At 36.9% G+C, this 23,058-nt stretch overlaps 1 protein-coding gene across 1 annotated transcript in view; it reads left to right on the top strand.

Annotated features, from left to right (window-relative positions):
• Window positions 1-289: 289 nt before the first annotated feature.
• The window catches only part of PDSS2 (prenyl (decaprenyl) diphosphate synthase, subunit 2), a gene marked incomplete at its 5' end in the record, with an annotated part of 42,627 nt that continues 19,858 nt past the window's right edge, over window positions 290-23,058 (top strand). The window contains 2 exons of the mRNA XM_010073640.1: window positions 290-493; window positions 17,433-17,507. Of these exons, the coding sequence (XP_010071942.1) occupies window positions 290-493; window positions 17,433-17,507 (279 nt within the window). The remainder of the gene's footprint in view (window positions 494-17,432; window positions 17,508-23,058) is intronic.

The following is a 23,058-nucleotide window of genomic DNA, read 5'->3' as shown; positions in this document are numbered from 1 at the left end:
GAAAGCACCATGAGGACTGTATTGATTACTTAGCTTTATTTTGCCAAAGAATTCAAACAAAAGGCAGAGTTCCTTCCAATGGAACCTGTGGTACCTGCGGCTTACCTGGAAATACTTGGTGATAGTTTTCTGTGCTTAACACCTCTTGGTTGTGGCTTCTAGAAGTACACAGAAGAGCTACATGATAATTCATAAAATAACTGTTTAGCACAAGCAGTTGGGTCTTTTTTTCCCCCCTAATAATTATATTTTATTCATAGCATCAAAATAATGGTACTTTTTCTTTGCTTTCAGTCAAAGAAGCCTGGCTGAGATTACGGAACTGATCCACACTGCCTTTCTGGTGCATCGTGGCATAGTGAATATTGGTGAGCTCAAGTCCTGCGATGGCCCACTGAAGGATATGCAGTTTGGAAATAAAATGGCTGTTCTGAGTGGAGATTTTCTTCTAGCAAATGCTTGCACAAGCCTTGCACAGTTGCAAAATACCAAGGTAAAAAGAAAAAAAAATTCTTCTGCTAGCAGAGCAAGTAACTATTAGTGAATCTTCCAAAAGAGAGGCCCTTTAAAAAATCAGTGGTTATGATATGTATGTATATATGGAGCATCCTTTAAAAATCAGTGTATAGACATTACAGCTGTAGGTGGATTGACAGGCTGCTGCTGTGAACATGTTTACCACTGTCCTTTAGAATTACTGTGGTGAGGCCTGTAGCATACCTTCTGAAGCACTGTAGTACGGGACGAGTGGTTAATGTGGTGAATTTAACATATGTGCAGTGGCATCCTCACGACATGTCAGACTACACACCTCTGGCAGACCGACAGCTGAAAACATGTTTGGTTTGTTATTTTGTTTTGCCTTGTGCTTTGTGAAAGGTTTGTCTGTCTTAGGGAATTCTTGGGGGGGAGAGGCTTAATTTCTTTCTCTACACAGTGCTCAGGTGACTTTTTAGTCTTAGTAAAATTACTTTGTTACATGTTTGGATGCCCCTGAGTATTCGATTGCTCTGTTAACGTGGATGTACTGGCTTCTAAAGGGCAGCTGCAATTCAGCTACTCAGGCAAACTGAAACTTTTCAGGGAAATGTTTTTCATGGCAAATTGCATATATGTATGATCTTAGCAAATGAGACTGATGGAAACCTTAAGAGAGCATCTCTAGTTGATTGTTCTTTTCCCTGAGTAGGATCACTTACACCAAATAATTCTTGATATATTTGTCTAGCATGTTCTTAAAGCCTCCTGCGGTGGAGAGAGATTCCTGGGCATCTCTGTGCCAGTCTAATGTAACACCTAACTACGTGTATAGGTAGAGAGCTTAGTGTGCCATTCCAGTAGAAACAGAAACCAATTCTTTTTTGCAGGGGTACTTTTTATATGTCTGAAAATTGCTGCCATATCGTAATGTAAAAGAAATGTTTGTCATACATGCAATTGTCAATAATCAGCATAGATTTAATCCTGAGTTTAAGGAGTCTATTGTTTTTAGATTCTCATGCTAGAGCTCCTTATGATCATAGTTGTGTATTTCTCTACTGCTTTGATTATAAGTGTGACAGTTTCTCTCAAAAGTGGTGTCATTTTGTACCATAGAGCTGAGATTCAGGAGAACAGACAGAAAATTAGATGCAACCTGCTGGAATAGTGGATTAAGCCATTATGGTGATAACTGGTAACAAGTATTTTCTAAAAAATATTAACTAGTGCAAAATTTTAGTCCTGTCATAACCAAAATGGGGTGCAATTGATTTTACTAATTATTGTTGATTTGTATCCATTCATTTTTTTTAGTACTTAGTAAAATTCTCAAGACAGACCAGATAATTTAACCCTACATCATTTTTTTTGTTTCAACATAAGAGGAAACTGTTACAAAATGTAGCACCTATTACTTTGCATTTACTACATCATTAACTATTGCAGCAGCAATGTATAATCCCTGAAGACTTGCCAGGAAACAAGCCTACAGCGAAATGAAGCACAAGTGCAAAGAAATACTTTTTTTTTTTTTTTTTTTTAAAGCAATCGTTATACTGCATGTCGGATAATTCTGCCAAAACATTTTAGCACTTTTTTTTCGTTTTTCTGACATCTAAATACTTTCATAGCTTCTACATACGATAAGTGGGATGCCATTATGGAAACTGATTGACTTAGTAAATTATTCTTTTTCATACGTCTAACCCTACTAGCAAAGTTAGAAAAATTGTAGTACAAGCTATAGAAATTTCTTGACAGGTGCAATGATTTAAACATACTGTATTTATTCTTTTGTAAATGAGGAATTTTCAAATCTGGCATCTCTTTTTCAGCAGTGTGAAATAACTGTGACTTTTTTCCTTCATAATGTTTTGTTTTCTTTTATGTAAAAAGTAAAAATCACAATACTGCTTTTTTGCTGGCATTTATTTGGTAGATCAGCAAATTGTCTAATGAAATGAGCAGCATTGTATCATACATGGTACTGACCATGGTAGGCTATAACCTCTATAATGTGCGTAGCCCTTGTATAGACTAGAATTTAAACTAGAGGGAGTTTTAGCGTTAACTGAAACCACTTCTACCAAGATAATTCTATTGTGCTGTTAAACTCTTGTCTAAGCTTGTGTGTGATGCATTTATCTCCGTGCTTCTCTTGGGGCTGACAATTAGATGTGAAATTCTGTAGTCGTAATGAAATGCAGAGCCATTTTATAATTGCCAAGGGTAAAATTAACAAAGTCAATTATTTTCCCTTAGGCTTTTCCCTGTAGATATTAAAAAGCTGCAAGGTAATTGCCTTAGGTAACACTTTGATTTTTAAATAACATTAAATATAGGAGTTGTTGTCAGTTCGTAGTAATTTTCCTCTTCTCCCTACTGTTGTGGAATATAACTGTAATGATGATAATAAAATTCAAGGCTCTGTGTTTGTGATTTTGGGGGTTTCTTTTAAACTGGTGCTCCTACTTCTCATTCATTTGCTAAAGTTATGCAAAAGAAGGTTTTAGGGTGTGTTTTGTTTTGTTGTTAATATCTGCAGTACAAGGAGTCAAGATTTCTTGAGAAGTCAGTTAGGAAGCCTCCTGTAAAATAAATTCTGCTGTTGTGCTATTTATAAAGTAATCTAAAATTTTGGTTTTTGAACACACATAATAATTCAGAAGAAAGCATTCTCATTTTCTACTTTGTGAAATTATGAGACATTAATTATGATTAAAAGTTGGTATTTAAGGCTTAAAATGAAGTACTGAAGGGCAGATGCATTTTGTAATCATGGCAAAGTTCTAAATTTATTCAGATAGTAAAAACTTTAAAATGAACAGTAATTTCTTCGAAAAACTTCTACAGCTACAAAGGATTAGATTGATTAGGCCATATGTATTTGCAATTCTTTTTTACATTAATATTAACTTTTTTATTACCTTCTATAAACTATCCTTTTTTTGTCCACTTTGTATTTTGGATGGTGGCTTTTCTTGGCCTGCTGATTGTGGTCATAAATTATGTTTTTGATTAAAGATAACATGGATATAATGTTACTTCAGAACTGCATCCTGTAGTAGATTGGACCTTGCTAACCCGTGGATTTTAGAACAGAATTGAGCCCCAGGTGGAACTGGATTGGGATCTTTTAGTAGTTGGTACGTTAGCAGAGGGTTCGGGAATGGTGAGCCTTTGACAAGGAAGGACATGGTTGGTTTTTGCTACTTAAACAACACCACACTAATGCCTGGTAATGTCCTGATTTCTTATGGGATGACGGAGTTATTTTGCTAGGTTTTCTCATTTTGAGGTTGCAGTGTTTTGATACTAGGATTGTGATATTTGTAAAAGTCATCATTCGCATGTGGATGTGGGAGAAATGGAAAAGTAAATGATGTTTGCCTAACAAAATACGGTACCTCCCAACTATCTTGTGGGATATGTGACCACATGCAGTTTTAAATAAATATGTGAAATAATTTTTAAGAAGTGTAAAAGGATATGTTTAAGGATTGGTTCTTTGTTGCCTTCTGAAGGTAATACGTCTTTAACATGTGTTGTCTCGCTTTGCCTAGCCAAGGATGTGGGGATAAAACAGCAGGTTTTGTTGCATGAAAGTGCTTCTTTCACTCTGGTAGCAAAAAGTATTAGTTTTGTCTTTGATTTCTGCTTAAGTAACTTGTTGTTCCTGTAATATTTTTGGTGTGGTGTTCAGATGCAAACACAGCAAAAGTAATAAGCATTAATTGGCATTTTGTCACCTGTCAGCCAGATACATGATATGGACATTTTAACACAAGTGATGTATGAATATTGACTGTGATATTATAAAATATTGTGCTTTTTCAGGGTATATCACAGATAATTTGGAAGAAACTTGTTGCAGCACTAGAGCTGGAGCTTCCTAGAACATCTGTATTATCAGTTGTCTTATGAAACTGTAGAGAGCGTGCATAAAAGATGTAGTTGTGACCTAGTTTTGATACTCCCACAGTCTGAAGACAGAGATACATAAAACTTCAGAAGGATGAAATGGAGCGTTTTAGTGCAATGCCTACTGTAATGTGCTGATGACTAAAGAAAGTGGTAAAATAATCTGTAAAGTCATTGCTTAAAACTCCATAAACTGATAGGAAGGCATCACTTGGTATTTTTAAAAAAACCCGCAAACAAACCAACTGACCAAAACCAAACCACCAGAAAACAGCATATCCAAAACAAAAACTAAAAACCTCAGAAAAAAAAAAAAGAAAGAAAACTAAAAGCTTTGCCTAAAAACCTGAAATACATGTAATGGCAGCATTCTCTTTAGTTCTTAATGAAATCTTAAGAATGACTCTGGTTTTCCCCACTATAGTTCAGTGAGCTCTTGTTGGAATGATTAATCTGTTCACAAAAGCACTCCAAAATTTACAGCCTGAAAGCTTGGAATTGAGTTTAAGAATCTTGTCTGTCAATGCAGAGCTCTGCCAGAAGACCACATTATAGAGCATTGTTTTATTAAGCATTATTTGCTTATAAATAAACAGTAGCACAGATGTAGTACTTATATAGTGGATGCATTTCCTTATGTTAAGTTTATGTATTCCTAAAGGCATAAACATGTTGTTTACAAAATAGGCCTTGTGTTTGCATAAACATCAACAAGTTATTCATGTAAGTCTTCCTGTTGCAACAGTCGGAATGTACACTGTGCTCCATAGAAGAATTGCTTGTCTTGAGCTATGGATTCTGCTTGTGTGGCATCGGTTGTGGTCCTATGGGGAAGGCTCGGTTTTGAACTTGAGTGACTTGGTTCCTTGCTGACCAGGGGAGGTTATGGAGAGTGTACCCTGTCTGGAATTTTGCCAGTTACTCTCTTGATGTAAATTGGCATTTTTGTGAATTGACAAAGAAGTCAGCTAGCGTCTACAATTTTGATTTTTAAAGGTCGTTTAAGAAAGGTAGTACTTGTCTCAGGCTTTTTATTTTCCTGAATGATGTCAAGAGAATATAAACTTTTAAAATATATTTTCAGTATTAAACCAGTGAAAAATCATGGATTGGCTAAAGAAATCATTCTTAGGATTAGTGGCAGTTTTATGGTCCCCTCTTCAAAACTGAAAACTTATTCTAAAGAACATGAAGTGTGCATACTGCCAAGAATCCTGTAAGAAATGTCATATTTAAAAGGAAAAGTCTTTTTGCTTATGTAAAGGCAGCCATTAGCAGTCACTGACTTGTAATAAGTCAAAATTACTGTCCTTCAGAACAGCACTTTTCATTTTGTTTGAGGTCAGCAGAAGGTGCTTCTTGGTAAACTTGGTAAACATAAAAAAGTTGTGAGACTTGTAATAAGTCAAAATTACTGTCCTTCAGAACAGCACTTTTCATTTTGTTTGAGGTCAGCAGAAGGTGCTTCTTGGTAAACATAGTTGTGAGATGAGTTCTTTTTGGAGCAATGAAAGTTACTTTGAAAAAGCTATTCTTCATTGTTTTCTCTGGTGGAGAATCTTAGCCATAAATACCCACTAAGTATATTTACATTTTGTATGTAAATTTTACATAAAATACATGTATTTTACATAAAATAAACAAAGACCCTTTAACCTGAATTCTCCTTGAGATTCAGTAACTGTATTAATCAGAGAAGGCAGGATGAAAAAATCATATAATCGTAAAATGATTTGGGTTGGAAGAGACCTTAGAGATCACCTAGTTCCAACTCCCCTACCATGGGCAGGAACACCTCCCACTAGCCCAGGTTGCTCAAAGCCTCATCCAGCCTGGCCTTGAACACCTCCAGGGATGGGGCATCCACAGCTTCCCTGGGCAACCTGTTCCAGTGCCTCACCACCCTCACCGTAAAGAATTTCTTCCTGATATCTAATCTAAATCTACCCTTTTTCACTTTAAAACTGTTACCCCTTGTCCTCTCACTATACTCCCTGATAAAAATCACGGAGAAGAGGTGAGAACCAGAAGCAGTGTGTTTGCTCCCAGTTACAGTGTTAATATAGAAAACTGAAGCTGATGGCAAAACCATTTTCGAATCATGCATATATTTTTAATTATTCTTAATTCTTCACCTCTTCTTACTTACCTACTTCTTTTTCTTTCCCAATACAAGTTTCTGTTAGAGGTGAGTACCTTTAAAATTATCATCTCACAGGGCAGCTCGATGACACTGAGGCATGAATTTGGTCAGAAACCGATCAGATTGGATTAAGAGACACAGGTTATAAAGTTTAATAGTGAAGTTGAGTTCTTGAGAGAAATAAAATGAAGAAAAACAACCTTCAAAATTTTTTCTAGAGAGCAGGATAAAGATATATTATTGTGTCTGTCTTGCTGTATCTTCCTCTCAGGCACTGCTTGATGGTGATGTACTGGACTAGATAGGGAGTAGGATAGTGTCTATATTACTGAGTACTTTTATTCTAATTTAGTATTTTAGATTGCCACAAGGGCGTGTCTCAAAACCAGACACCGCTAAAAAATATAGATAAGTTTAAAGAGATGATTTATGGAAAACTGATTTATGGAAAAGTGCACTTAAGGTACACTGTTTTATCTGGGTAATGGGGAAGAAGAAAACCAAGGAAGAATGGTAATGTTTTTGAACTTTTAACCTAATATGAGATGACATAGGACATCATAGCCATCATGATTGCATTTATTACTGAATAAAGCTCTTCTTTGGGCAACCCTTTGGGTTCTGTATCTTAAATATTGAGATACATACTCGATATTGGCATACAACTTAGCATAGATTTTATTGGAGAATGCAAACACACTTTCAATACTGAGAAATACATCCTTATGATTCATACGTAATTACAAATCAATTATTAAGAAAACTGTTATTAGTTTTAATTATTTTTAGGATGCACCAAAATTTACTAATTTGCATCCACTTCTAAGAGGTAAATTTGGTTTTAGTTTACCTTAAAAAATAAGAGATTGTAATTCAAACAAACTTTATTTTCATTTTGTGGACATCTTATTTTTTCTGCCCAATGTTCTCAAACACTGGATTTTTAATAAGGAGATTTCTTTGCTGCAGTTTTATTGACAGTCATGTGAAGTTCCTTTGGTAGCAAAAAGGTGCTTTTTATAACAGCTGATGAAAGTACTTAAGCATTAGGGAAAAAAAAATCCTGTAGTTTAGAGATAAAAGATGAAAATCTGTTGGACAATAATCAGTACTTGGTAATCAAATTTTTCCCACTCTACTACCCTAAAACTTTTGCCTAGCATTTCTGCTGTCATTAGAGGTAGCAGTTTTTGTGATGTTGATGATAAAATTGTAGAATGATGCTAGTGAATCTCCTGATTGCTGCATTGTTCTCTTCCCATTGCCCTTTTTCATGATTGTGTCAGTGGAACAGCTCCTTAGCAAGTGCATCATTTGCCTTTGTTTTCAAGAAGTAAATTTATAGTCTCTAAAATAACACCTGAACAAATGAAGCATTCTGACTTCTGAGTCTTTTACAGATTTTTTTTTTCTGTTTCACTTTTGCTACCTAGAACTGGTGATATAATTAAATATTTGTAAGATTTCACTACCTTAATGTCTGCAGTTACATGTTTAAAAAGCAATCTTTTGGAGAGGTGAAGTTAGAGGATTAGGTGACACAGCTAATTAACTTATTAATTTAATTGAAATTCTAAAAATTAGACTTACTGTGTAGTTGCAGTAATAGGTTAGAAACAGTCGCCTTTTTGATCTGTATTGCAGTGAATGATGGTTTTGAGATTACAACTGCTTTAACTTTGTTTTGATTCCTAATCAGTGCGTTCTTCAAATAGGTCTATCCTTTACCTTAGTGACCTTTTGCACCTGTACTGGTTTTTAGAGCTAATGGTTATGTTAACCTTTCCCAAAGCTAGAACGTACTTCAGTTTGCATAGGGCTGTATTTAAAGAGTTTATTTTTCTGTGGTTCTTGGCCATGGAACTGCTGGAAAATTTTATGTTTAGATTTCAGTCTGTTTTCTGTCCTCCCACTTCTGCATGAAAAAAATAGTTTTAAAAAAGAATAAAAAATAAAAAAAGGAAGAGACGAGTGATTTCTGCCACTTGCCTTATGGACATGTGTGACTTACAGCCAGTGACCTGTAGCAAAATGACTGCTGCAGAACATGGATGGACTGAGATTGAGACTGATATTAAAATACCTGGTCACTGTGAATCATCAAGTCTAAGATTGAAGCTCTTTCCCAAAAATATACTGCAAGAATATTTTGAAAGCATCGAGGCATGGAGCTTTCAAGAACTGAATTGTGTTTGAGATTCTGTCTCAATGCTGCGTTGACAGAGGAAGTAACAGTCTCAGAAGAGCATTACCCACTCAGTTCTGATGAATTTTCAATAGACTGCTAAGGATTTTCGTACTGATTTGCACAAAGTCCATTTAGTGTTCTTGCCTCTGAATCATTTCACTAACAGTTTCCTCAACTTGCATGTGAATTTGCCTTCCTCATAGTAGCAATTGGGCATGTCTTTCTGCTTCTCTGGTCTGCAGAGACCAGAGCAGACCAAAGTCAGTGTTTACTGCTTGCGTTCCTGAACTGAATACCTGTCTTTATTCCAGGTAAATATTGTCCCCCTCAGAGGTAAACCACACACTACTTCTAACACATCTGTATGTAGTTCTTCTCATAGAACTGCTGTGTGCCTCATTCTAATTAACAGAATGGTTTTGGGAAATACTAATATGCTTATCTCTACGTGAAAGAGAAGGCTTTTCAGAGATTACTCTTGAGCATCATTGAAGAAGAAACTGAAAACTAATTTGAAGACACTGAAGAAAAAGATGATTTTGTTGAGAAGAAAGTCAGAGGTCATTCAAATCTCAAGATAATCACTATACCTGGGAAATGTGTTCTGGATAGGCATGGTAGCAGTGTCTGTCCCTTTGTTGTTTGCTCCCTTAACATATGACACTGAATTGGCAGTTGTCTAGTTGTGAAGACAGTTCAGGAGTCAAAAATATTTGCAGGCTTTAATATATGTGTATATATGCATATTGTGTGTGTATATATATAAAAATCAACTTCATTGAAAGTTAAGACCAAATTACGGAAGAAAGGTTCTTATATTTTTTAAAAGGCAAACCCCCTCACTTTTCAAAGAAGAGATTGCCTTTCAAAGATTTGAGCCAGATATTACAAAGTGTCTATATTTGATATTTCCTTAACTGTTGACAACAAACTGTATCCAAGATGTTGATCGCTGCCAGAATGTGTAGGAAATAGATATTCAAAAGAAAACAAAATTTATTCTAAGAAGCTGAAGTAATGAAAACTTGTGGGTATGTGATATTTGATTCTGCGCGAGATGCACACTGTGAGAAAGGACTAGCAAGAGCCAGCAGTTCTGCTGCTTCATTCACCACCTACTTAGAATAGGTATTGCCACTGTATGGGCTTCTTAAAGCAGAGATGTTCATTACAGCTCTTTTTTTCACAGCCATGAATAATCGTCATGGGGGAATGAACTGCTAAATAGCTCTAGCTCATGCACAATTATAAAATGAAAATTAATTTTCATAAAGTTGCAGAAGGTGATGTCCTCCACAAACAATATTTATAATGCCAACTTCATTCTTTTTGTAGCTGAAGCAGTGGAAGATCACAAGTTCTCTTTTCTTGTCTTTATTTAAAGTCTGTTTCTTAAATATAGTAACATTCATATTGAGAGCGCACTGCAGGATAAAAAGCAGTCGAATCTGTTTCTGGTGAAATACTGTTTTAGCAATATTATCTCAAACAGGCTTTTTTTGGAGTGAGGACTTAAAACATATTAATATCCATCTTTGGGTGGATGGGATTTTAGGACATGTTTGGTTCTAGAGGTGGACTTTAATGACAAAGTGGTTAATAAACAATTTTGCAGAAGGACTGGAGGGTCACGGTGGTTAGTATATAGTCAGCTGTCAACCTGGAGTACAACTTCAACAGAGAATGTGCTTTTAAAGAGTGAAAATAGATTTTTCTGATAATTCAGTTGCAATTCAAAGCTGTTAGCAATAGTGATAAGAATCTAAAATTTTTCTGGATGGCGTTTCTTAGTCTCACAAGAACTTAGCTTGTCGTAGAAGGGAAATCTGTTCCCAGTACAATCAGTAAACTTAACCCTTCCCTAAGAGAGTATTGGGCATCATCTTTGTAGCCTTGCTTTTATTATTTCAAAGATGAGAAAAGTTCTTATTACTGGTGCTGTAGATATGAGTATGCAAAATCGGATGTGGTCCTCCTGCAACAGCTGCTGGTATCACAGAATGGTTGAGGTTGAAGGGACCTCTGGAGATCATCTGGTCTGTGCTCAAGCAGGGTCAGCTAGAGCAGGTTGCCCAGGACCATGTCCAGATGGCTTTTAAATATTTACACAGATGGAGACTTCACAGCCCCTTTGGGCAACCTGTTCCATTGTCTGATGCCCTCACAATAAAGTGTTTTCATGTGTCCAGCTGGAATTTCATGTTTTAATTTGTGCCCATTGCTTCATCCTGTCAGTGGGCACTGCTGAGAAGAATTTGGCTCCCTCTTCTTCATTCCTTCCCAGCAGGTGTTTATACACATTGTGTTACTAGGAGAGGTTAAAATATATGTGTCTTGTAAATAAGGAGACAGATTATCCTCCCCTCTTTTTTCACTGCTATAAAGATCATCTTTAACCTTCCCAGGGTCAAATTTTTAGTACGAGTGCCTTTACATCTGGAGTGACCTCAGTGCAATAACATAGTATGTATGGTGCAGAAAGTTATAGCAGTAATGTAGATGAGTTAATTGTATTTTTAAACAAAACGCTGAGGTATTTGACATCTTGTTGGCTTGCAAGAAGATTGAATCTTTGTATGGACTGGAACTGGTCGTTAATATTAGTGTTTTGAAATTCAGCAGCATTTAATTTGGAGTCTGGAATCTGAGTGCTGCTACTCCTGGTACGGTGGGTTGTTGTTTTGCTAGTTTAACGAACATCTGCAGCTTTGTTTAGTTGATTCCATCTGTCGGATACTAAATGGTATTACTTTTGATTCACGTTTATTCAGATACAGTCTATGCAAAATAGTTAATACCACTTGCAGGTGTAATTTCTGTCAACTAAGAGCTGATCAGATTTTTTAAAAATTCAGTTTAATCTGCAATTCGTTTGTGAATGTAACCCAGTTTAATGGTTGTCTGCACCAGAATGACTGGAAATAGTGTTTTATAGCCATGCTTTTCTGCGTCATTTATTGATGAGGAGGGTTTTATGGCTACAGAACCCTATAGTGATACCTTTTTTGTTTACTATTTTATATAGAAGAAAGGTGTAATGAAATTAACACATCCAAAAAGGTCAAGCTGAAGAAATCACATACTCCTCTAACCTGAGTCACTCATCAACAGTTGGTTGAGTGCTTTAGTGCAAGGATCTGCTGCACTGGATTTCCAAAGACACCCTCTGTAAGATGCTGTGTGGAGGCAGAGAAGGGAAAAATATTTCTTCTGTTGGTTATGTTATCATTAAGGAAAATTACTGAATTATGCACTAAAAGTCTTCATACTAGTGAAAACCCCTTCTGTGGATAGTGTTACATCAGAATAAAAAGGGTAACTTAACACTGTTGAAAATCCTTAAGGCAGACTGACCTTAGGTATTTGACAATACTAACAGTATTCAAATTGACTGCTGATGATTATTTTGAAGGACTTTTTTATGTCTACAAAGTACCTTTTCATCAAGTAGTGGGTTTGGGTGATGTGTTTGCATTGCACATTGTATTTTGCTACTAATTCATCGTTAACAGAGTGAAGAAAACCATAGATGTTTTTTCTAAGAGCATTTAAAGCTTGCTAGAATAGAAATAACAGTGAGGAGTCCTTTCCTTTCTATGTGTTTCAACTAAGAGAGGGACAGCTTCAAAAATAGTAAAGCTCAAGATAATTTCAAATAGTAAATCCAATAGGATTCAATAAACATTATATTAAAAAAAATCTCTAGGCTGGCACGCATAGTTACCTGTATGACTAATGATGTTTGAGGAGGTTACCAGGAAAGAAAATGGAATTCCAGTCTTCTTGGAACTCCTTGGAGGCTTTGCATCTTTTTTTTTCAGGTTTTATTGAAGAATGCAAATTCAGCTTCAGCTGTTTACTGAGTTTCGTCTTTAGCTTCCTAGTGTTGGAATATTTCTGTGTCAAATGCAGGAGAACATTTTAATTCTAAGAACTTCTATGGAATTTTTAAGTCTGGAAATATTTGGGGATGGAAGTCAAGTGCAAGTTGAAGGAACTTTTATCTGTGTATTTACTGTTTCCTGACTATCTAATTTATCTAATTTTCTTGTTGACTTGTATGGAGAAGTCTTGCTATGTTTTGAAGTCTGTGCATCAGCAGCAAGGAGTAGGGTCTGTCTTAGCAGATGTGTGAGGAAAGGATATTGGTTCAACACCAGCAGCCCAAAGAGACAGAAAGAGAAAGACTAAGAAAGGAAGGAATTGTGGTTCTTCTTGAAAGGAATTTGGCAAAGCTAAGGAAGTTTGTCAAATAGAAATCAGGAAGGATGAGGAACAAAGACATATCCATTGCTGTGTTCTTCCTAATGCTGTTTCCTGTCTTCCTGCAAGAGCTTCATCCTTTCCTTGATGTTCCCCTTGAAGATATCCAGTAGAGTCTGGAGAGACACTATATTAGTATTCTGAAATAGAGTGAGAGTGATCTGTTTAATCAATTCCTTTTCAGCTGCTAAATTGAAAATAAAACCACCACACATTGAATGGAGCTCAAATTCATTCTTTTTTTTTAAACTAGAAAGAAAACCAGGGAAAAATACATATGCAGTGTTTTGTTGCAGTGCACTTTAAACAAAATATGTCAAAGACAAGTAAAGGGAACAAAGTGCTTGAGTTGCTAAATTGATGGCAGCAATGTCTTATTTTCATCCAGGGTGTTTAGAACCCCATTGAAGGCTGAGTGGGGCCCAGAATCCATTCTTTTTACTGTGCTTTAAGGAGTCTAGATCTTATTTTCTAACTTTGAAGAAAGTGTTCTACCAAAATGTCTTATATTCTGTGATTTTCCTGCAGTTCTTCCAACTTTAAAGTTTCACTTTTAATTAAAATACACCTCTGTTTTTTATAGACAGAGCTGGATTTCCCAAGGCAGTCAACTGCAGGCAAGAACCAGGCTGCTGTACCCATGACATTGAACACATGGCCCTATTCTGTGTCGTCATGTACACAGAATGCTTTGGGAATTCTGAACCCTGGATTATTTTATAGATGGGTCATCAGTAAACTACCTGAAAGTTTTAGTATGATTTCAGGAAAAGGAGGGAGGAGATTCAGTGAGTGGTTGGTTGAACATCTTGAGTAATTTTCTGAACCACTAAGAAAATTGCCACCATTTTGTTTTATTTCTTCAATTAATATTTTGAAAATCTGAGCTTGAGAAACTAGACTCAAAGTAAATTTAAAGAGCCTTGAAGGGCTAGAGCTGTGCCTTTTGACAAGTAAGTTCCTATACCAGAAAAGGACAAATTAAATTTCACCAAACTTCTGATCTTCAAACTTACAGAGCTCTCCTGGCACTTAAATGTAGCCCAGGCTTCTGGACTATTTCATATTTGCATAAATTAGAGAGTTCAGAGCCTGCATTCTGTCTTGCTATAGAATTAGCAATCATATTCTTGTGTCCAGAATTTACATCATGTTATACACTTACTCTGCCTAGATAGTAGGAGAGACTTTAGCTTTAACAATCCATCTCTTTTCCCTATGTTCATCCTAAATTGTTGGCCTTTGTGTTGACCTTTTAAAAGCAGAAGAGATCGCATCTCTACAAAAGGCCTTAAAGTAATACCTCCTTAGGGGAAAAACAAAACAAAAACAAAAGAGTGGCAGAACTGTTGCAGAACATGTGTTTAAAGGGCTAGAAATTACTTGCATGTGCCCTTCTCAAGTGCAAGGAATGGGTCATCCCTTGGGCTGCTCCTAGCCCTGCAGATGCTCTCGGGGAACAGAAAACAGTACTTTGGAAGATGCTGATGCAGAGTAGAAAATGAAAAATAGAGTGAAAGTTTGTTTTATCTCAATAAGTTGCTACTCCTGCTCATCTCGAGTACCTAAGAAGGACCAGGTTTCTCAAAAATGTGTAGCGGAGTGGAAAAATAGTGGAAAGATGGATTATCAATAGGCTGCCTTTGGTCTCTTGAGATGTTGCTGTTTTCAAGCACTGATTCTGGGAGTTCCTTTCTTCCCTTTCGCTGTCTTTGAACTTGTTTACAATGAAGCTCAACCTTCAAATAAGAAGAAAAGCACTTGAGAGCACTTGCTTTTTAATCTAACTTTCCTGCTCTTCAGTCTTACTTATCAGAAACATCAGCAAGTGGAACAAGGCACTGGTCAGGTAGAAAGGCACCGATGAGAATAGAGACCACTTGGATACTGTTTTCTGCTCTTCTGCTGGCATGCTGCATAATTTGGGGGAAAATCAGTTCCCTGGCACTATTTTCCCCTTATATAAAACAGAAGGAATAAATTTTACGGGAGATGCTGATTGCTTTCAAATTTTCTGATGAAAAGTGCTGCATAAGAACTAGTCAGTGTATCATTGTCTGCATGAATACTACTGAATCTGTAATAATTTTTCTTCCTCTGTGTCAGTTTGGGATACAGAAGAAAATTACCTGGTTTATCATTGCTTTTCCCAGGGTTCAGGACCCCAGGCCACTGACGTTATGCAGCAGATGCTTTTCATAGATCAAATTAAGGGTTGATGAAGTAACAGAACCTCATGCAAGCATCCCACTGTGCTCTTGAAACTGGAATTTCATTCCTGGTAGTGATCTGTATGGCCTTGCATTTACCTTAGAAAAATAATAGTAAAAAAAAAAAAAAAATTGAGATATTTGGAAAGAAGGCAGGAAATGTTAATACTAAATTCTTGCTAACATATAGTATTCAATATGTCACTAAAGGCCTAATGGTATTTAATATATGGATTCTTCTAAATAGTGGATGTGTAGTACTCCTAAGATGTTTTATAGACTAGAAGAGGAAGAGGTACAATTGTTCACAAATGTTTCACCAAGATTGTTTTAAGTCAGTTAAAATTGCCTCTGAGAGTAGAGTTGCAATAAAAAGAGAGAGGAGAGATGGAAAAAAGAAACCCCAAAACAGGGTCCTGCTCAGTCTAGAGTTTCAGGGAGAGAGGAAAAGGTCTAGTTATCCAGAGCCAGATGCATTGTTAAAAGTTCATACTATCACTTTGACATTTAGAGTAGGACTCAGTGTCTTTGTAAATTCCTCTTCATATTACCAGTGTAGGTCTCTGAGCTCAGACAATTTCACAAACCATAACATTTTTTAGTGAGTGATTGATCTGTATTATGTGTCCTAGCCATCAGAAGAATCTTGGGATGTTGCTTGTATAAACTGTAATACAATCTGATCCTCAGCATTTAGTTACAGACTTTCATAGACCTATTGGCGATACTCAATCCTCCTGGATTTGGGAATAGGGCTTATCTGATACCTTAAAAAAAAAAGGTGGGGGGGGATGGGGGGTGGAAAAAGAAGAAAAAAGAAAAAAAAAAGCCCCTCATTTTCTCTGTTCCCCACTTAAATAACTCAACACATCTGGTAACACTGTAGGATCATTGTCCTTTCAGTTCCTCTACAGCTATTATTGCTACAATATTTCTTTGGTATCTAGTTTCCTAAAGGGCAATGCGATTTTTTTTTCTTTTTTTAAGGCTGTTTTTATAGGTCTTGCAAATTAACCCATATGCATTGCAAGAAAAAACATGACTTTTAATCAGCACCATTTCTAAAGTTAGCACTTGCACTGTGTATATGAATATGTATACGAACCAGTGTCTGAAAAAAGGAAAACATGCAACCTTTCTTCTAGTACTCAAAACTAGCATACAAATGTGTTTTTATTATCAAATAAAGTGTGCCTAAATGTTAAAATATCTTTGTTACGAGTTTTATCATTTGACTTCTTGTCTTCAGTTACGAGAATGATAAAAATTGAAACTAAATCTTTTCATTCATTCATAAGAACGATGTTGAATTTTAAGAAGCAAAAAGAGGAATCAGCTATAGACTCATATGCACAGGAAATTAAACATGCAATAAATTAAAATTCTGTGAGCAACTAAAGGGGTAGCCTTAAGGTGTGCTGATCTGAAATGCCTGCATTTCATTTTACAATAAATTTGAGTATTTTGTTCCAATTAAGACAGTTCATGTGCATGACTTTAAATTGTACAGTAGTTTCAGTGAGACTGTGGACTGCTTGTTTTACATTCTGGATCAAGTTCAGATTTCTAGGCTTCACTTGAATAAACTAAAAAGTCTCAAACCTGAAGATAATACAGATTGATAAATCTGATTTAAACATTCCCATGTTGCAGACTTGCAGTGTATGTGGTACAGCTGAGCCTCAAGCCATGCACTAAATACATCCACAGTGCATTCCCAGGGCACCCGAATACCAAATGATCACATTTGAAAGGTTAGCTTTCTATGGATTCTGACTTTTCTGTATTAGCCACAATGATTAGAATTTTAACAGCTCCCAGTGAGAGGTATTGTGAAGTATTTACTTGGCAGGAAAAAAAAACCAAACAAAACAAAGCCCAGATGAGGTACTGTCTCATATTCATGAAGTGGGATTTATTAGTTCTGTGAACGTCCTTGTGAGAATACGCTCCATCGTTCACACTTTAGAAAAAAAGAAAAAAATCTTGTTTTTCGTTTATGTTAACTTAAAACTTTGATAGAAGAGTTACTGTGGTAGAGGTTTTAGCAGTGAGACAGGATCATACTTGTGCAATGTATATCCCAGTAAGTCCTGCAGTTCTTCACAACTAGCTTCTTTGCAAGGACAGTTATGACCATTTGCTCTCTGGAAATCAGACAGTAGCTTTGTTAATAAACTAGGTGATAATTAAAGATGTAAGGCTTTTTCTCCTTTTTCTTTTACAGGTTGTGGAACTCATTTCAAGTGCTATTGGTGACTTGGTTCAAGGCATATATTATGAAAACTCAAAATCATCTGAGGTAAGAATTTCAGTAGTTTTACATACCCAAGAAGTTTGGTGATATTAATGTGTGACTACAGTAAATGTGACAACTTTCTCATTCTCTAAGGAGGAAGGAGAGGGAGGAAGAGAATTAGCTGCAGTTGTAGTGAGTTTCAGTGGTAACATCATTATGACACCTGTGAACTCTCTTGGAGGTTTCTAGGGGTGCTTGGAGAAGGGACTATTTTATTTCTGTGAGTGCTTAATTAAAGTAATATCATACATCGTTACCAGGAACTCTATAAACATGTCTTACTATGGGCTTTCCAAACACTTCCAGAGGTTTACAGTCAAGGTTCTCTTAGAGGCATTTATTACAATGTTGTCAAAATAATAAATACTTTCATGTTACATCTCTCATTTCAAAGCCCAACGATGTTTACAAAATGCTTCATCCCAAACTTATATCAGGTCCTTTCTTCTTCTGAGCATTCACCTTTTAATAGTATAAACATGAGTTTTGTCCTGAAGCGGTAGGAGAGTAGCACTGTACTCTTCTCCACCAAAAGTCGCCAGGCACACATTGCAGGAGTCAGCATAGGCAAAGATAGTGTCTGTCAGCATTTCACACCAAATAATCCTGTAATTCTTCACAAGCAATGTACTAAGGGATGTACTGTGTTATTGTGTGGCAAGAACTGTAATGAAAATTGGTCAAATTAGATCTAGGTATTTTTGTCTTTACTAGAATATTTAAGTAAACTGGTCGAGACACTTCTTGAAGTAGGCTTGCTTGGGCAGGGTGTTGGAGCAAAAAAGAGTTCTTCCGTTCATTTGCTATGACTGCGTCCTGGTTTTGATTTTGTCTGGGATAGGTTAATTTTCTCCCTAGTAGCTGGTGTAGTGCTGTAGTTTGGATTTAATATGAAAATAATGTTGATAACACACTGATATTTTAGTTGTTGCTAAGTAGTACTTATACTAACTCAAGGGATTTTCAGCTTCCCCATGCTCTGCCAGTGAGGAGGCGCACATGGAGCTGGGAGGAAGCACAGCCAGGACAGCTGACCCAAGCTGGCCAAAGGGATGTTCCATACTATATGGTGTCATGCTCAGTATATAAACGGGGGGAAGTTGACCGGGAGGCTGTGATTGCTGCTTGGGACTGGCAGGGCATCAGTCAGTGGGTGGTGAGCAATTGCACTGTGCATCACTTGTTTTGTATTTTCTTTTATTATTTTTATCATTATTATTTCTTCCTTTGCTGTTCTATTAAACTGTCTTTATCTCAACCCACGAGTTTTCTCGCTTTTGTTTTTCTGATTCTTTCTCCCATTGCACTGGGGGAGAGTGAGCGAGGAGCTGTGTGGTGCTTATGTCTGGCTGGGGTTAGACAGACTGTATCTTAACACATGCAAAAAGTCGGTAAATTAAAGTTGCCATGGCCTCTACAGGTTTTCTGACAACAAGTTTTCACTGTGTGGGAATGATGAGCTGTGTGTATATGTGAATATCTATCTTGAAATCCACTGAGGTAGATAGATTTGCTTACAGTGACATTGTCTTGCATGGCTAGTTTGCCTCAGAGACCTGAATCTTAACATTCAGTAGATTAAATGGCTTGAAGAATGCAGAAATTCGTTTGTATTTGTTGTATATTTAGATTGCAGATTTGGTTTGCTATTTCCATGTTGTAGTATGTAGCAAAGGTAATACATTAGTGGAAGCCCTGATGGCGTGGGTTACTGCCCTACAGGAGATACCTGCACCAATGGCTCTGCGCCAGCCGAACCACAGTGGGCAAGCAGAGAGTGTAGAGCTGTGGATGTGCCCCAGCTGACCATGGCTGGGCTGTGGAGGGAGGGTGCTGCTGCACCCAGTGACTCCGTTGGTCCGTATCTGTCTCTTCTCCTCTGCAGCAGCAAAGACATGTTACTCAACCTGGTTGAAGCTTAGCCCTCTCATTTTGATTGAAACCAGTTAGGTAGGAAGTGATCGTGCTAATGAGCTGAGCTCTCCCCTTGGAGGAAGCAAGAGCCTCTAGCAGGAAAGCAGTAACGGCACCCTCGGGAGATGCCCAGGGCCACGGGCTTGCCAGGCGGCATGGCAGAGATGGCGTGCACAGAGCCATCCTCTGGCACCTCTCGGGGGGGACCCTGGGTGGAAGCATGGCAGCACTGTGATGCTGGGAACTCGGCAGTCCTTCTGCACCTGCTGGTTTAACCCAACTGTAAACAGACTGCAGCCTTCGGGGGTGCTCCCAAGTATTGTGCTCAGGGTTATATGTTAAAATAGATTACATCTTTGAGACTTTCGAAAGAACGTTTAAAATTTTGTTCTCCATGTTCAAGCAGGTTTCTAAATATAAGTAGATTCCAAATATATCAGATTTTTAAAAATTACACCTCTTTTGTATGTAGAACTAAAGCTCTACAAGTTAGCAACAAAACTGCATTTTATTTTAACCATGACCCATGTATAAATGAGAAATGTTGTGTGCTCTTTTGGGTTCTTGCCACTGCAGAAGGTCTTAATCTTCTTTTTCCTAGTCATTCTTTTTCTTTCTGTTTATTTTCTGTTGCATTACTGAAGAACTCCATGTGTGCAGATTGCAAGGGAAGTGTGAGATAAACTAAGCACAGCTGCATGATGTTTAGCCTGCCCTGGCCCAATTCCAAATAGAAAAAACTTATTTTGTTTCTGTGACTTTTTCTGTCTACGGAGAGCTACAAATACAGTATACCCTTCCTAAGGGGAACCCAGTTAACTGAAAACACAATTAGTATGGTGGCATAATAGATATTGAAAATTACATGACAGTGTCTGAAGTTTAATCTTTATAATGAGTAGTGCGTGGCTTCTGATGAGACCTAGAACAATCAAGTGTGGGATCTACTTTTTTTTTAATCTTGTCCTCCATGAAATTTGGTTCCATACTGTGTGTGAGATGTATCACTGCTGCTTTCCTTGCACTGTTTTCCTGAAGTGGTTTACCATTTGTGTCGTGAGCATCACTCTAGCAAAGATTGCCAAATGGACTAGCTCAGATATTGGTCTGTCTTACCTGTATCCTTTGTGCATCTTCCCTCCATCCCTAATGGCAATTTGAAACAAAAATGTGAACTACTTCTCAAAAGTCAAACTTTATTTCTTTTTAAGAGTAGGGCATAGGGACATTAGTAATGGCTTTTTCATTGCTGGGAATATCTTAAATTTGGAAAAGCAGAAGGATATCTTCTCACTTTTTTTTTTTTTTTTGAGGCAGGAACACTGTAGGTCATATGTCAAATGTCTAATGCAGTTGTTACAAAGCTTCTCAGTACCTTAAAATAGACTAATTTATCACCAAGTTGTTTTGAGCTTTGATAGATGTCTACCTAGATGGTTTTATCTTTTACTTTAGACAAAAATAACTCTGCAAAATTCACCTTTCTCCTTTGAGACCCTAAGTTCATGTTTACTTCCAAAAGAATGTTTCAGTTTGTTTCATTTGGATGACCCAGTAGGAAAATTGAAAGAATCATTTGACCTAAGAAGACTGACCTTATTTACTCCTGAAGACATATAATGGATGTAATTATTTGACAGCTCTCATTACCACTTTTTTTTCCCCTGGAAAACCACATGCCATCCTACAGCCATCACACTTTAGTACATTCTGTTTGGTCATTCTTCATCTTGTCTGCATAGTGAGTCATTAGATCTGTGTGAAATGGGGAAAATAAATATTATCTTTAACTTTTCATCTTTATTTGAAGTGACAATCCAAACTACAAAGTGTAGGCTTTGGTTGCAAAGACAGCCTGAAGGTTAGGGCTGCCACTCATGTTCAAAGTAGCAAATAGCTGCTGTAGTTTAAGATGTTGCATTAGTGGCTTAAGCTAATACTTTGGACTGTAAGCTGGAGCAGAAAGGGGTGATGTGATAAACCTTTGCAGCTTTGTGTGCTAAATCCCCTCTCAACCCAAAATTCTGTGAGTGAAGGACGCTATTCCCAGTTCCTCGTCTGTCTTCCCTAAGTCTAGGTCTAGTTTGGGAGTAAAAATTTGTACTTTCAGGGAGTGCAGAGATGAAAGTTGTCTAATCTGGCCTCCATCGTGATTGTGGTATCTATTTATAACAGAAAAAAAACATTGCACTGAGTCTCTGTTTCCTACTTTTAGGAGACTGAAGGCTTCTACAATGTTTGTGAACTTAGAGAATATTGTTGCACTTTTAGAAACCTTCCGTCTTAATATCACAGATCATTTAACAAATATTAATGAAGAATGTTTTAGCATCTCTGTCAGCTCACTGAACAGGGACGAGAGATACAGGGAAGCTCAAGGTCGAACAGCAGAATCGAGAGCAGGACTTGAGTGTGTTGGCTCTTGTGCTTTACCTGCCAAACCATTCTTGCAATCTGAAAGTATTAGGGACTGTGATGGGAAACTGCCTTGTTGGGGTTTTTTTCCCCCTCACCTCCAGGTTATGTAGCTGATGCTAAGTGTGCATTACCAAAAATAATTTTTAGTGTCAGAATGAGACTGATCATCTCCAACACGTTCCACTGATGGCTAGAAGAGCTGTTAGGTATTTTTGAAATTTTTGGTGCCGTTGTTTGAAAATTTTGTATAACTAATATGTAAAATGAGTTTTAAAAAGAAATACATTAGTTTCAAGTACTCATTGTACCAAAAAGTGAATTAACAGGTATTTGGTTTAGACCAATGCAGGTTTTTTAATGAAAGTAAGTTTATTTTTCCAGCAAAGCACAGACTACATGTGGTGAGTTGTACCAGTTCTTCTGTGGTGTCTGGTCACTCCTCCTTTGGGGAGGAATGTTTTAGACACTGCTTGTGTCCATCAACTGGACTGCTATGGGTCTATGTTATAAGTAAAGGATTTGCTCATAAATTTTACCATAGGAGGTAAAACAAATGTATTTTGAGTTGTGTAAACCACCTTCTAGCAGGGCACCAGTCAGAGTCAGAGCTTTCACTTTTATTTTAAACAAATGTTTCTGTTGCAAGACAAAAGGGAAGGATAAAATATGGAATTTGAGTAAAAAGCATGTGTGAAAAGAATGGGTAAATGTATCAGAGGGGAAAAAAAAACATAGAAAGAAGGCCAATGCTATTTGTTTACTGCTTTTGTTCTGTTAAGTACTAAGCTTTATCAGAGAGATTTAAAAGTAACAAATAAGAGATATTTGAGTTTATTATGATTTTTCAAACTTTTTTAAAAAATGATGCGTTTCTTTTTTTTACAGTGTCACAATAAAAGTATTAGGTAGTCGGTGGCATGCTTTATTGACCTATTTGCAGACACCTTTGTTGCTGGAAAAGCAGTGAAGACATTAATAGACCAAGCATGCTCTGTCACGTTCAGCAAGCAGCAATAGGTTTGCTGAAAGCTTATGTGAACCATGTGCAAGATGTTTTGCAGGGTCTTGCTGCTGGTAGAGAGATTCACAGTTCCACTGGATTTTGTTTATGTAAAATAGAAGTTCTTGAACTACCTAATTTAAAATTTTAAAATGCTAGGACAATTTAAAAATATTTCGGTGTGTTTCTGTGAATTATTTCCCTATGGAGAACTGAACTACG

Source organism: Pterocles gutturalis, unplaced genomic scaffold (genome assembly GCF_000699245.1).
Source record: "Pterocles gutturalis isolate BGI_N339 unplaced genomic scaffold, ASM69924v1 scaffold24382, whole genome shotgun sequence".
NCBI lineage: Eukaryota > Metazoa > Chordata > Aves > Pterocliformes > Pteroclidae > Pterocles > Pterocles gutturalis.
This window is presented reverse-complemented; position numbering and strand designations above follow the sequence as displayed.